Source organism: Phyllopteryx taeniolatus, chromosome 4 (genome assembly GCF_024500385.1).
Source record: "Phyllopteryx taeniolatus isolate TA_2022b chromosome 4, UOR_Ptae_1.2, whole genome shotgun sequence".
NCBI lineage: Eukaryota > Metazoa > Chordata > Actinopteri > Syngnathiformes > Syngnathidae > Phyllopteryx > Phyllopteryx taeniolatus.
Genome location: NC_084505.1, coordinates 16,916,882 through 16,932,865, shown reverse-complemented (window position 1 = coordinate 16,932,865; position 15,984 = coordinate 16,916,882). Strand labels below are relative to the sequence as shown.

Genomic DNA, 15,984 nt, shown 5'->3' with positions numbered 1-15,984 from the left:
TTTGTGTTTGACTCGTGATCGGTCCGGGGTGTACCCTGCATCAAAGCCAGCTAGGTTAGACTCCAGCTCCCTGTAACTGTGAATGGTTGTCCCATTCAGTAGTATAAAAAAAAGATACATGGATTATTTTTTACGTTCCAAATTATTGCTTTTAACTTGAACGTTAGTAAAGGTATGTAAACACTTGAGGCATTTTTTTCCCCTTCTAATACAAACATGCATATGGATATTTTCAATAGTTATATTTTGGAGTTGGCATACAGAGTGCAGCAATTTGTGAGAAATGCAAGTTGGAACATCTAATGGTGTTTTTTTGTTGTTTTACACAACAGGATGTACGACCAGCATGGTGGTAGATCGGTTAGCACGGCTGCCTCACATTTCTGAGGTTTGGCGTTCGAATCTCTGCGCACGGGCCTTCTCGGTTAGAGTTTGCATGTTCTCGCTGCGCATGCTTTTTCTCTGGTTACTCCAATTTCTTCCCACATTCCAAAAACATGCATTTGGTTCCTTAAAGACTCAAAATTGTTCTTAGTGGTCAATGTGAGCATGAATCGTTGTTTTTCTATATGAGTCCTGCGATTGGCTGGCAAATAGTCCAGTATGTACCCCACCACTCGCCCAAAGTCAACTGGGATAGGCGATTCTGAGGAAAAGCGGCATAGTAAACGGATGGATGGATGGACGGACGGACCTACGACTGGACAATGTGACACTGAAATGACCTTTAAGATACTTTCTCAGTAGTTCAATTCCCTTTATTGTCATACTGTGTTGTGAAGAGATATTCACATTTAGAAAAGGTCATTAGGCCACATCAAAAGATTATCTGCATGTAGCAGTAGCTCATCTGTAAGGAGTTGAGTTTTGGAACTGGAGGGTCACGGATTGAGTCACGCTGCGGATTGATTTAAAAAAAAAAAAAAAAAGAAAAAGAAAAAAAGGCAACTAGTTGTTTGAGAGATGCTAGTCTGCTTTCTGACTGCTGTCAATGTGCCCTTGAGCAAAGCACCTGCGCCCATAGCTCAAGAGATGCACCACTGTTTGTTCACCTTTTCCTTCTTTGCATCTCTCTTTGTATAGCTTCATCTGTGTGATTCTGTTCTCTGTGGTGTGCAACACAAAATATACAACAAGAGTTCAAGTTTTAAAAAAAAAAAATCCCTTGAGGTTATAATAAAATAATAACAATAATAAAATAGCGTTTTTAACAAGTTATACATGTCAGGTACTGTCACTTCAACGGTGACAGTACCTGTCAATTGTATGTTTTAAGACGTGTATGCAAAAGTGACATCTTGATTGTTTTGTAAAATTATATTTCATCTTATGTGGTATCTATTTAGTCAAACTGAGTCATTTGCAATAATGCTGCTTGTAGACAAATCGAAATATCTTGTCAAAGTTGTTCTGTTGTTATACAGAAAATGTTGAAGTTAACTTTAAAAGTGCATCTTTGTTGGGGTTAAAAGCTTCCTCATTGTAGCTAGTTGACGTCTTTACGCGAGTAGGGAGAGCAACGGAAGGATTTCCTGTGTCGGCCGCGGAAGAATACATACCATTACTGGTGTCGTTGCCTAACCATTTGAATTCGACGATTTCCTACGAGCGGCGGATTGATTTGAGAGAGTTGCTTCCCGTCCAATTCAGTGAGAAGTCAATGTGAAGCTTCAGCAAGGGGAAACATGGCGACTTCGCAACGTGACGGGCACGCAAACCAGCTCGATCTACTCATCAGAGCCGGTAATATGTAGTTATGCACTGTTAGCCCATTCCGAGAATTGCCGTAACGCAAGGCCCGTGTTAACCTAGACCGCGGTCGCGCACTCTGCAGAGTAGGCTGCTGGAGTAATGGAGGACTATCAGGAAGTGATCACCTTGGTAGCAACCTGCGCTGCTAACGTTGCGCGAATTCTTTAAGCCTGTTCAGAGGCGGGGGGGACTACACGGAGCACACCGGCCTGCATGTTTAGCCGTCTGTCTGCACTGTGGTTGTTTTGCATGGGAGACTTGCAGATTTCAGCCACGATGTGTTGTAGAATAACGGGTGTCGGATCGGCGCTGGAAAACCAGGAAGTGCAAAACTGTTGTCCGTCTTACGTCTTTGCCACGCTGTCTGACGGGAAGGACATGTGGGTTTAGTTTTATGAGTTGAAATTCGCCACATTTAGGCATTCGTTGCCTTTTCAACTTTGAGGACCGATGATATTTTCGTTTTTCGCCGCATTCGACTTTTCAAAAGTAGATTTGTTGCGACAGTGCTCTATAAATTTCCCTTTTTTTTTTTTCACCATGATGTTGCACGGCAATTGGAATTTGATCGTTTGATCAGCATCCTGTTATCCCTGACAAGTGGAAAGGCTCGTAATTTTTGTCGATGTACATTTGAATCTTTCTATTGTTATCGTGATGTGTCGCCTGTAGTCGCAGCGTGGGGCGGCCTCTCTCGCGCGTTCCTCCCTTTTAATCGGTGTTCAACGCGGCTTCAAGCCGCCGACCGCACCGACCAAACATTTTGGTATTTCCTCGACTGTGTGACATCATTGTAAGTAGCGGTAAGAAAAGTACGTCAAACCGTCTCGTGAATCGAAATTGTCACGTTTTAAGTCCTATTTTGATGGCGGAAGCGTTGTGTGAAAGGAGAGGGGTGCGTATTTGATTGACAAGCCTCTAACCAAATGGCGTTCGCCATTCTAGGACGCGTCATCATCTACGACTGTTTAACGTCATGGTGGGCGGGTCCACAGCAAAGGCTTTAGCCAATGGTTGGAGTGGTCCTTGTTGAGTGACAGCTGGATTTGTACGCTCATTTGAAGAGGAGTGGAGGGAAAGGTTTAGGAGTGTAAACACGGAAGTCATTGGACGCAGCACTACTTTTTGTCAGCCTTGGCCGCTATTCCTGGCGCCGTTTCCATTCATTTATTTATAAATACTGTAGAATACCAATATCTTTTTAGCTCACAGATTTGATACAAATTGAGTAATATACTTGCTTAATTTTAATTTTGTGGCGTACATAGCGTACATTGCGCTGCGGAGATCCGGTCTCTCAGCTTTGTGTTTTTAATTTAAAGCACGTTTCCCGTGTGGTTGGGCATCCTGTGGACACCTACCGTCATGTCGTGTGTGTTTTGCAGCTGGGCGGATGAGTGGGTTAATCTAAAGATAGCCCTATGCGCCGGTACCTATTGCCAAACATGGAGAGCAGGCAGTGACAGGGGCTCGTGTTTCTCACCATTGATTGACAACAGCATGTGCTCTTGGGTTCTTCAATCTTCTCAGGAGCCCAAATACGCACAGAGTATTTTTATTCCCCCCAAACAATTGTGTATATTAATGGCCTGTCCTAACTGTCAAGGGGGAAAAAACTACGACTGATATTTTACGTTTGTCTCTGACAGTTTTTTTTCTTCCTGGATGGTTAAAGGCAGCACCTTAAAATATATATGTATTTTTTTTAAATTATAAATAAATCAATCAATCAATAAAAATATATAAATAAACATTACTGAAGGAGCAAACACATTAATAGACATTTAAAATGTGGTTTACTAAAGCGCCAGAATTAAATTCTGATCCAAATCATTGGTGTCGTTGGAACAAAGTGTGCTACCTGCACCTTGCACTTGACCACTTCTCACTCGTGGATTTATTTTGTTATTACTATTTTTTCCTGTACATATCTTCACTGCAGTTGAAGTGGATGGTCTGGGTGGTCAAGTCAAACCATATTTGCACAGAAAAGGAGCAAACCTATCTCTAGGGGATGCAGTTTAATAATTTAGAACCTATTTTAAATATTTTAGTCTGAAGCAATATTTTTCAGCACAGCAGCAAGCTCACTCGGTATGTAAATCCATCCATCTATTTTCTGTACCGCTTATCCTCACTAGGGTCGCGGGCATGCTGGAGCCTATCCCAGCTAATTGTGGGCAGGAGGCGGGGTACGGCCTGAATTGGTCACCAGCCAATCGGTCGCTAGCCAATCGCAGGGCACATATAAACAAACAACCATTCACGCTCACATTCACACCTACGGACAATTTAGTCTTCAATCAACCTACCATGCATGCTTTTGGGATGTGGGAGGAAACCGGAGTATCCAGAGAAAACCCACGCAGGCACGGGGGAGAATGCAAACTCCACACGTGAGGCCGGATTTGAACCTCGGTCCTCAGAACTGTAAGGCAGATGTGCTAACCAGTTGTTCACTGTGCTGCCATCAGTATATAAATATTTCCTTAGATTTTTGTTGACGGATGGATTGTTTTTTTGTATTCCCCAGTCGAGGCTTCTGTCCATGGCATCAATGTGCACTGCTCTGACAAAACCATCGAGGCTGCAGAGGCTCTGCTTCACATGGACTCACCATCCAGTGTCAGAGAAGCCTGCAGTCCAGGTAAAGAAAATAGTTTTGTTTTGACCGATTTAATTTAATAATTGGTTAATGTCACATAGTACTGAAAGTAAGTATTATATTTCAAAACTATGCACCTGTACCTAATATGTACCTGTTCTGCTGTGCTTTCATCACTTAGCCATTTTTTTACTCCCCAACTTACTTATTTCTCTTTTTTTTTTGTATGATTGTGTGTTTTACTTGATTTTTCTTCTTACCGGTTTTGTAACCTTTTTTTTTTTTTTTTATAAATCTGTACAGTGTCTTTGAGAAACTTTTAAAAGCACTCTACAAATTGTATTTTTTATTATGTGCATAGATTTATTCAAATTGAAGCCAAAATAACAGTTCTAAGCATAAGGTCACTCCGGCCAGCTCACATCTCTCTCTTTCTTCCTCTTTCCTCCTTTGCTGTCTAGAAGTTTTTATCCCGCCATATGTAGCAACACCAGAGTTCCTCCATGCCGCCATGCGTCCGGACATCGCAGAGACGGAGGTTGAGATATCAACGGAGGACTGCTGCGATGATGATGATGACGACGACGACGACGATGATGACGAAGATCTAGGAACCCTGATAGAGGAGCCAGAGGCGGAACGGGACCATGCGCCTGTCAGGAGAAGGAGAGGTAGATGAAAACCGCGATGTTCACACTACCAATCAAAGCGGTGATGAAACCATTTGTCTAAAACCTATTCTTAAAGGTGTGTCGTGTTAGCTTAGAAAAGACCCAATAATAATTTTGTTCAGTGATCTAAAAGTACCCAAATAGCACCACCTAGTGGTGAACCTTTACCCTTTGCATTGGCAGTTTTAGGATCAAGCTGAATTTACGCTGTGTGGTTCAAGTTGCACAATAGCACAATACAATTTATATATGTGTTCTAGCAGTGTAAAGAGGGGGGGGGGGGGGAACGCTCAGAATCGTGTCTCTTGTAAATGTGCATACAAATTTGATTCTTATTGGATGCGTCAATGCAAGTGCAGCGTAAAATATCGCATCCGATATACCCTGACGATCTGTCTTTGAACTCTTAAAATAATTCAGGCAAATTATTCATGTTTCTTTTTTAAATCTTCTTTCTAGCTGGACGGAAACTAAAAACGCACCAGTCCTATTCTAACGGCTCAGTTGAAATCGGTCTCAGGAAGAAATCAAGAGAAGGCAAAGGTAATCTATTGCGAATCCTGTGGATGAACAGTCAATCAAAGCCAAATGAGACCAGCGCACAGATTTGACGGACTTGATTTCCAGCAGGAAGCACCATCTACTTGTGGGAGTTCCTGTTGGACCTCCTGCAGGACAAGAACACCTGTCCGAGGTACATTAAGTGGACACAGAGGGAGAAGGGCATCTTCAAGCTGGTGGACTCCAAGGCCGTGTCGAAGCTGTGGGGCAAACACAAGAACAAGCCAGACATGAACTATGAGACCATGGGACGGGCACTCAGGTAAGGGACCCACCCTGATGCCTCCCTACATTCTAGGCAAGCTGCTCCAGTGTGTCAACAAGTTTTTTCCCAAATGTTGTCGTTTTCTAGATATTACTACCAGCGTGGCATCCTTGCCAAAGTTGAGGGCCAGCGTCTGGTTTACCAGTTTAAAGAGATGCCTAAAAACATCGTGATCATTGACGACGACAAGGCCGACATGTCTGTTGCTGAAGGCCCGGCGGACTCTGAGACGACGGCGTCCTGCGAGCGCATCCTGCAGCCGCCGGACGTGATGTTGAAGGTTCCCGAGCTGACCCCAAGAAAACCCAACATCCTGCGGGGCGGCAACCGAGGCAACATGGGTCAATCTCCTGTTGCTGCGGGCAACAAGACCGTGGCGGCAGGCGCCTCGAGGACGGTGATCGCGTCGGGAGACAGGAGCCGGAATCAACAGGCGCCTGTCCTTTCTAACGCTTCCGGGCCCAGGTAAGTACTAGAGTTTGCTCAGGAAACTACGCCATGGTCTCATCCAGGGTAGCTGGTAAAGTTCCAGGGGAAGTTAAGCTGTAGAATGTTGGTATCACATTTCATCATAATTAGAGACATTTAAGTTTACTATTAAGAACCAATCTTCACTTTTGTAAATTCCTGGTTTATTCCCATAAATTCCCACAGAAATATTCCAATTTCCTAGAATTTTTCAACCCTAGTCCAGGGATCTTGTTTGATGTGCGTCCTGCGTCTGCGTCTGCGTCCTTGCTAACAAAAGTTAGCAAGGACGCACGAAATGATTTCACTCTGTGTCCATAGACGCATGGCTAAAACCTGCCCCTACGTGTGTGTTGGTGAAGAGCTTCCACACACAGCAAATCAAAGGGCGAATACACTAAAATTACAAGTCTTGTCTTGATGCTAGCAGAGCAGGGCGGGTTATCTTTCAATAAATACAATGGACGGGAGTTTTTTTCTGGACTTGATCACTTTTCCTTGTTGTGGTTAACACCCGCCGCGCACCGCTCACGACACACCAAGAGGCTGGCAGAACACTGTTTGCTCCGTAGATGCACACAACTAGGGAAACTTCAGGGAAAGTTAACCATTTTATTACATTCACTAGCCTGCGTGCTAGCAAGCTAAGGAGCTAAGCAGTTCACTCGACTGCGGCAACGTCGTTTAAAACGTTAGCGCTTAGTTGTGTGTATGTTGCCCATATGACGCACATATGGGAAAGTTAACTGTTTATTTAGCATAACCACAGTGGCACAAGTTACCAATATTCAGGCAGTAAATGACTGCAGCGAACTCATTTTCAGCGTCATTTGATTGACAGGTGAAGGTCTCGCAGGCCAGCAGCTTGAGGGTGGGCCATAGATTACATTTGATCATTTATGTAGCTAAGGTAAAAGCTTATTGAGATAAAAAAATCTCTTTTTCAAAAGCCAAGAGGCAGCAGAAATTATACAGTACATAACGCATTCATACAGTAAACAATCAAAATAAGTGATATTAAAATGTATGTCATCTGATTTAAAACGGTGACAAAGCCCAAATGCTTTCAAGTTCATACATTGCTTTGTTTATTAATGTTTTTTAAATTGAATAATTTTTAGTTTGGCAGGTTTTAGAACATTTTTGGGGGCTTTCTTATCTGTTCATGACTGTACCTCTGTGCTAAATGTTTAATATTTGTTTAAGTGCAATTTTTGTGAACAGAGCCTTTGTCTGTTTTATGTTTTATTTATCGAAGATATTTATAGTTCTACATTATAATGCCAATGTTCAATATTATTTAGAATTAATTGTTCTTAAAAAGGATGTAATTGAATTATTATGCTCTAATATCATATCAGTGGCATTAAAAAAAAAAAAAAAAACAATGATACTATTGTTTATTGTGATAGTTTTTGGGACAATATATTGTCCTAAAAAATTTGCTATCGCTGCAGGCTGCAACACGTATAATATATTGAGAGAGAGCAAGAGCAATGGATACCACAAAAATATTGTACAAACGGTATAAAAAAATGCAGTAACTGGAAATAAAACTGCATTATAGCGGGACCGCGAAGCAAGAACCGTGATATAGTGGAGGATTACTGCATCTGTATTCCACGATGATAAGTTGCAGGGACTCATTGTTTCCAGACATGTGCATCCTGGGACTCTCACAGTCTCAAGTGTAACACGATCTGCGCTTGTCTCTCATCAGTACTCGACGATTCATTTCTCTCCTGTGGTTTCCAGGACGGTGCGAGTCGCCATGCAGGTGCCGGTCGTTATGACATCACTGGGCCAGAAGATCTCTACACTTGCAATGCAGCAGCCGGCAGGAAGAACGGGTGCAGCTGGCCATACTACACTCCTGTCCAGTGCTTCTGCTATTGGCGCTGCTGCCGGAGGCGCCAACTCTCAACAGAAGGTGTGCTAACCTACATAAGATAGTTTTAGCTTCCCCCATTTGCTTATTTAAAGCAATTTTTACACAAATTAAAACCGTTTCCCGGTGTTAATAACATGTCCCGGACTTGGTTTCGTCAAAATACTGCACCCCCGACCCCAAAATAAAAATAAATAAATAAATAAATAATTCTAGTGCACAGTACAGTATTCTCTCATATCATGAAACGGGAGACTGTTGTATAACATCATAAAGAAAGTTACAAGTAGACTCGCTTGCTCATAGTTCTCCAAATATGCATTTTTTAAAAATTGGTTTACTGGCGCATAAAACGTGACATTTAAACGCTGTATATTTAAACGCCCAAATTTAAACTTATGTAATTTCACTGTCATCTTGGCCGGCCCTTGAGCCTCCAAACAGGCAATATTCAGTGTCTCAAACGAGTACCAGTCCGGGAAACATACAGTATGTACCAGCATGAACCGGTCCGTGCTGGAAAAAAGGTTGGGGACCACTGATTTGTGTGGTCGTCAGTGGTGTGATGTCCAATGGACAACAGTTACTTTTATTGAAAAATTGCAGTTAGTGTTCTATGCTCACAGGCCTTACATTTGACATCCCCCTGCATTAAAAGTAAATTTTCCATAATGTGTCCCTTGAGCTTCCCATGGGCTCACCACCTGTGGGAGGGGCCATAGGGGTCGGGTGCAATGCGAGCCGGGCGGTGGCCGAAGGCGGGGACCTTGGCGATCCGATCCCCAGCTACAGAAGCTGACTCTAGGGACTTGGAATGTCACCTCTCTGGCAGGGAAGGAGCCGAGCTGGTGTGTGAGGTCGAGAAGTTCCGACTAGATATAGTCAGACTCGCCTTCACGCACACCTTGGGCTCTGGTACCAGTCCTCTCGAGAGGGGTTGGACTCTCTTCCACTCTGGAGTTGCCCACAGTGAGAGGCACCGAGCAGGTGTGGGTATACTTATTGCTCCCCGGCTCGGCACCTGTACATTGGGGTTCACTCCGGTGGACAAGAGGGTAGCCTCCCTCTGCCTTCGGGTGGGGGGACGGGTCCTGACTGTTGTTTGTGCTTATGCACCAAACACCAGTTCAGAGTACCCACCCTTTTTGGAGTCCTTGGAGGGGGTGCTGGAGAGCGCTCCCGCTGGGGACTCCATCGTTCTGCTGGGGGACTTCAATGCTCACGTGGGCAATGACAGTGAGACCTGGAAGGGCGTGATTGGGAGGAACGCCCCCCGATCAGAACTCGAGCGGTGTTCTGTTATTGGACTTCTGTGCTCGTCACGGATTGTCCATAACGAACACCATGTTCAAGCATAAGGGTGTCCACACGTGCACTTGGCACCAGGACACCCTAGGTCGCAGTTCGATGATCGACTTTGTGGTCGTGTCATCGGACTTGTGGCCGCATGTCTTGGACACTCGGGTAAAGAGAGGGGCGGAGCTGTCAACTGATCACCACCTGGTGGTGAGTTGGCTCCGATGGTGGGGGAAGATGCCGGTCCGACGTGGCAGGCCCAAACGTATTGTGAGGGTCTGCAGGGAACGTCTGGCGGAATCCCCTGTCAGAAGGAGTTTCAACTCCCACCTCCGACAGAATTTTGCTCATGTTCCGTGGGAGGCGGGGGACATCGAGTCCGAGTGGACCATGTTCCACGCCTCCATTGCTGAGGCGGCCGACCGGAGCTGTGGCCCTAAGGTGGTCGGTGCCTGTCGTGGCGGCTTTCCCCGAACCTGTTGGTGGACACCAATGGTGAGGGATGCCGTCAAGCTGAAGAAGGAGTCCTATCGGGCCTTTTTGGCGTGTGGGACTCATGAGGCAGCTGATGGGTACCGGCTGGCCAAGCAGAATGCAGCGTGGTGGTCGCTGAAGCAAAAACTCGGGCATGGGAGGAGTTCGGTGAGGCCATGGAGAAAGTTGAATCCCAGATTCAGGAGGAGCAGTGTGGCTTTCGTCCTGGCCGTGGAACAGTGGACCAGCTCTACACCCTTGGCAGGGTCCTCGAGGTGCATGGGAGTTCGCCCAACCAGTCAACATGTGTTTTGTGGACTTGGAGAAAGCGTTCGACCGTGTCCCTCGGGTGGTCCTGTGAGGCGTGCTTCGGGAGTATGGGGTACCGAACCCCCTGATACGGGCTGTCCGGTCCCTGTACGACCGGAGTCAGAGTTTGGTCCGCATATCCGGCAGTAAGTCGGACTCGTTTCCGGTGAGGGTTGGACTCCGCCAAGGCTGCCCTTTGTCACCGATTCTGTTCATAACTTTCATGGACAGAATTTCTAGGCGTAGCCGAGGCATAGAGGGGGTCCGGTTGGTGGCCTCAGTATTGCATCTCTGCTTTTTGCAGATGATGTGGTTCTGTTTGCTTCATCAAGCCGTGACCTCCAACTCTCATTAGAGCAGTTCGCAGCCGAGTGTGAAGCGGCTGGGATGAGAATCAGCACCTCCAAATCTGAGACCATGGTCCTCAGTCGGAAAAGGGTGGCGTACCCTCTCCAGGTCGGGGATGAGATCCTGCCCCAAGTGGAGGCAGTTCAAGTATCTTGGGGTCTTGTCCACGAGTGAGGGAAGAATGGAACGGGAGATCAACAGGTGGATCGGTGCAGCGTCTGCAGTGATGCGGACTTTGTATCGATCCGTTGTGGTAAAGAAGGAGCTAAGCCGAAAGGCGAAGCTCTCGATTTACCGGTCGATCTACGTTCCTACCCTCACCTATGGTCACGAGCTGTAGGTCGTGACCGAAAGAACGAGATCCCGGATACAAGCGGCCAAAATTAGTTTCCTCCGCAGGGTGTCTGGGCTCTCCCTTAGAGATAGGGTGAGAAGCTCGGTCATCCGGGAGGATCTCAGAGTAGAGCCGTTGCTCCTTCACATCGAGAGGAGCCAGATGAGGTGGCTGGGGCATCTGATTCGGATGCCTCCCGGACGCCTCCCTGGTGAGGTGTTCTGGGCACGTCCCACCGGGAGGAGACCCCTGGGACGACCCAGGACACGCTGGAGAGACTACATCCTTCAGCTGGCCTGGGAACGCCTCGGGATCCCCCCGGAAGAGATGGATGAAGTGGCTGGGGAAAGGGAAGTCTGGGCGTCCCTGCTAGAGCTACTGCCCCCGCGACCCGACCTCGGATAAGCGGTAGAAGATGGATGGATGGATGGATGGTGTCCCTTGAGGTAAAAGTTGAATTTGTTGGCCCTAGGTTGTGATCCAGACCATCCCCACTATGGTCCCAGCAACAGCAGAGAATGGCGAGAAGATCACCGTCCAGCTGGCCAAGATCATCACTATCCCGGCTCATCAGTTAACGCAGTGTCAGCTGCAGACCCCCACAGGTGCAGGCAAGCCTGGCATCAGCCTCCTGGGAAGCCCCCTGACCGTCCAAACCCTGACCCCGGTCAGTGTGGCGTCGGGAGCGCAGGTGATGAGACTTTCTGTGCCCACGCCGGCGCAACAGCAGACTCTGGTGGTGTCGCAGTCGGGCGGCGGCACGGCGGGCGGCGTCACGGTATCGTCGGCCAACCGGGCCGTGGCGGCGCAGCCCCGCATCATTAGCGGGCTTTTCAACGGTTCCGAGCTGGTTGTGGGAGGGGACGAGCTCAAAGCCGCCGGCGTCCCGGTCCAAGCGGTTCGGGTGCCCGTGACGGTCGCGATCCCACAGAATAAAGGGACTGCCAAAATTGTCCAAGCGGACGCGCTCACCAAACTGCAGACCCCCGAGGTGGGAAAGACTGAAGAGCCTGAGTGTTGAGATCTACCAATCTTTTTTGCCCCCAAGTCAGTCACCTTGTACATGAAACCATTTTTATTACTCTTGTGATAACCAGCAGCAGTTAGACAGACTTTAAATGGTTCCTCAAGGTTTGTTTTTTTGGAGGGGGGGTCGGAAACGTCATCCTCCAATACTGCTGCCAGAAGTGTTTCTAAGCCAAGCCTGTAAAGTGAAACTGTTTCACACGGAGGCCAACATGCAAATAGGAACACACACAAAAAATAGGAACACACAAACTTGAAAGGGACCAACCCAGATCACTACGGATCTCGTCACCACTAAGCCTCATTAGGAAAAATGTATTCAACTCGGAAACTGAAACACTACAACCCATTTGACAAACAAAAAAAAGACTGTGGAGCTGCAATAACACATTTGTTAGAAGCCTGATTGATTTCATATTGTTAAACCAGCAATTTGTACTTCAGTTACTGTGCACATCAAATGTGTGTCTGTGTGTGGTGCTACATGGGTCCCGAAAGAGTATAAATAACAATATAAATGTAAATGGCTACTATACCATTTACAGAGCTAACGATAACCGAGCAGCCTTTGATTTAAATTTGGACCTCCATCATGTACTATAGGAACTGTAAGTTGAACTCAAGTTTTTTTTTGTGTTTTCATAACTTTTACCAAGCACAGTATTACAGAAACAAGAGGATCTAACATTTGAGTGTAGCTGTGAGTTTTGGGATAAAATGCACTGGTTTATGTTTGTAAATCTAAGGACTAATCAGTTTCTTATTTCAAAGAGACTGACTAATTAGTAGTCAACCAATTGCCATCAAATATGTAAAGAGCAATGTCTTTTTTTACTAGTCCTGAAATTGGCTGTAGGACTAGAACTAAATCATGCAAACTATATACAGCTGACTTCATGAAATCGGCTGTGAGATGTAAACGCTGGAGTGCTTTATATCATCCATCTCAATTTTCACTCCGTGTGATCAGAATTGAGAGCCTGTCAGATTTCACTGTACTTTGCAGAACGTTCATTGAGGGTTTTAAAATTTCTTAACTTTTTTTTTTTTTTTTTTTTTTTTTTTTTTTTAAACTGATAGTTGACTTTGAGCCAGTGCCCACTGCCATGTCGGAGATAAAATATAAATAGGAATATGTATATAACCGCAATCTTTTTAAATTGCTAACATGTATTAAGTATACTGAATGTGATGTCAGTCTCCAAGTCCCAGGTCACTTAAAAAAAGGTCTTTTTTTGTTTTCTGTCACGCTGGCCCTACAACTACATTTCATTTTTTGATAAAAATCTAGATCTAAAAAGAGGGAAAATACCGAAGTTTGTGTTCAGACTGAACTGTTTGTATATTCAACATTTGAAGTATATTCTATTTTGTTGTACTCTTGTTTCAAAGTGTATTAAAGTAGATTTTACTGAAACCTTGCAACTTGTTTTTTTTATAGTTTGTTTGGGGGAAGAGAAATGCTTGAGAAACTTAAAACGTATTCCCCCAAAATGACAGAATTACAAGTATCATTTATGTAACTACATGCTACTGCAGTAGTCCGAGCTTATTAAAACCTGGGAAGCTGTTGAGTTGTCACAGGTGATGGACAGCGCATACTCGGTCGGGCCAGTGGTACTGATGTGGCCTATGATAAACCAGCCAGCATCTTTTTTTATAGGCAGTTTGATAGACCTGAGTCCCATCGTAGTGATATTCAAGAAAAAAAACTAATTGCCAGTTTTTCATCAAAACTTGAAGTGCCTTTTCTGTTGTGTGCAGCACCAACATCCATGCTAACAATACCTTTTGTGAAAAGCAGTATAAATCATTTTTCCCACTGCCAGGCTGCATTGTCACAGTACCTTAGCACACATATCTCTCCCACTTGTTGTATGATGGCTCTCTCTCTCTCTCTCTCTCTCTCTCTCATATATATTTCTCAGTGCTTTAACCCAGGGGTGGCCAAAGAGCACACATTTATTTTTATTTCATAATTATTTTATTCAAGAGTTGGTTAAATAATGACAAACCTGTCAGTTACATGACAAACTATTTTACATAACATTTTTTGTTTACCTCATCTACAAATAATAATGCATTTAAAAATGGTAAACATTTTTTACATAAAAATAATTTAGCATACACATTCAACACTGTGCATTAATCGGTTAATTGAAATGATTTGCAAAATAACAAATTATTGCAGCCGCCCCACCTTTTCGGGTCAATCTGCAAACCAGTGGCACCACTCTAATATCCCGTGCCAACATACATGCCCTTTGTAATGCCCAACATGGTCCAGTAATTTCATGCTGGATTCATTTTTGTTCTTTTGAAATCAATTTATTTTATGATTGGATACTCCCAAGTAGTCCCCAAATCTTGATGACCAAAGATCAGCCAGAATTTGTGTTTCCTTTCATAATGGGTTCAACAAATAGTTACATTTCGGCAACAAGTTTACACACATGGCTCACAAATTATGATTAGGCAAAGATTTACAAGTGGGGCCAAACATTTCTGTATTGAATATTTGGGACATGCTTATTTGTCATTTTGTCACACTTAGACACGCCTGTCAAATCTGTTGAAATTTCCAGTTAGAATATGTGCATGTGCATCTATTATTTTCCTGCCACTCGGGTGATGTCAAATTGGACACCCAGGACTGACTGACACAAAATCACAGGGTGGTTGTAAATAGGCCAATGAAAGCCTGGGCCAACTGTGTGAATGGTACAACCGTGAACCACTACACTTAACAAATGACCCCCAGCAGTCAGTTTGGATAATTTGTTCCGCATTAGTACATTTACACTTTCCAAAAAAAATGCATATAATGGAAAAGTTCATTCAAAAAGTTAAACTTTCATAGATTATAGATTCAGGGCCCACAATTTCAACAATTTCAAGTATTTATTTGTTTATTTTATATATATATGTAATTTGGGCTTCCAACTCATAAAACCCATGAAATCTGGAATTCAAAAAATTAAAATACTCTGAAGAAATAACCATTTACTTCTCAGTTTTTGTAGAAAAAAAAAAAAAGAAATTAGGGTCACATTAAATCAATCAAAATATGGTACTTTCAAAACGATATGTTCATCCTCAATACTTGGTTGGGAATCCCTTTACTTTAATCATTGCCTGGATGCGCCATGGCATTGAGGCAATCAGCCTGTGGCATTGCCTGGGAGTTATGGAAGTCCAGATTTCCTTGATGCTTGCCGTCATGTCAGCTCTTCTTTGTTTGTGGGTCGGGTGCCCCTCGTTTTCCTATTGATAATACCCCATAGATTCTCAATGGGGTTTAGATCTGGCAAGTTGGCTGGCCAGTCAAGCACTGTGATGGCATGGGCATCAAACCAGGTTATGGTGCTTCTGGCGGTATGGGCAGGGGCCAGGTCCTGCTGGAAGATGAAATCTGCACCTCCATACAGATCCTCAGTAGAAGGAATCATGAAGTCCTCCAAAACATTCTGGTAGACTGATGCGGTGACCTTGGATTTAAGAAAGCAGAGTTTACCAACACCTGCACTGGACATTGCACCCCAAATCATGACTGACTGTGGATATTTCACACTGGACCTCAAGCAGCTTGGGTTCTGTTCCTCCAAACCCTTGGACCTTGATTCCCGAATGAAAGGCACACTTTACTTTCATCGGAAAAGAGGACCTCGGACCACTGGCCAACAGTCCAGTCCTCCTTCTCCTTGGCCCAGTTGAGACTCTTCCTACATTTGCTCAGGCTCAGAGGCGGCTTGACCCGAGGAACCCCGACAGTTGTAGCCCATCTCCCGGATGCGTCTGAATGTGGTGGTTTTTGAAGCTGTGACTCCCGCCTCATTCCACTCTTTCTGGATCTCTGCTAGATTCTTGAATCTCCTCTGTTTGATAATCCGCTGAAGCCCACGGTCATCTCTTTTGCTGGTGCATCTTCTCCTGCCACATTTTGTACTTCCACTCGACTTTGCATACTTCCCATTGATATGCGTGGAC

The 15,984-nt window shown here is 44.8% G+C and overlaps 1 protein-coding gene across 8 annotated transcripts in view; it reads left to right on the top strand.

The window, feature by feature from the left end:
- The window catches only part of elf2b (E74-like factor 2b (ets domain transcription factor)), a 34,760-nt gene extending 21,346 nt beyond the window's left edge, over nucleotides 1-13,414 (top strand). For 4 of the 8 annotated variants that reach the window (XM_061770007.1, XM_061770005.1, XM_061770009.1 and 1 more), the window contains 7 exons: nucleotides 4,286-4,399; nucleotides 4,819-5,028; nucleotides 5,488-5,571; nucleotides 5,656-5,851; nucleotides 5,942-6,319; nucleotides 8,078-8,252; nucleotides 11,444-13,414. In XM_061770007.1, coding sequence (XP_061625991.1) covers nucleotides 4,286-4,399; nucleotides 4,819-5,028; nucleotides 5,488-5,571; nucleotides 5,656-5,851; nucleotides 5,942-6,319; nucleotides 8,078-8,252; nucleotides 11,444-11,992 — 1,706 coding nt within the window. In that variant the 3' untranslated portion in view covers nucleotides 11,993-13,414. Of the gene's footprint in view, nucleotides 1-1,473; nucleotides 1,744-1,802; nucleotides 4,183-4,285; nucleotides 4,400-4,818; nucleotides 5,029-5,487; nucleotides 5,572-5,655; nucleotides 5,852-5,941; nucleotides 6,320-8,077; nucleotides 8,253-11,443 lie in introns of those variants that run through there. The other 4 variants (XM_061770010.1, XM_061770011.1, XM_061770012.1 and 1 more) reach the window with 4 other exon arrangements.
- Nucleotides 13,415-15,984: the final 2,570 nt, after the last annotated feature.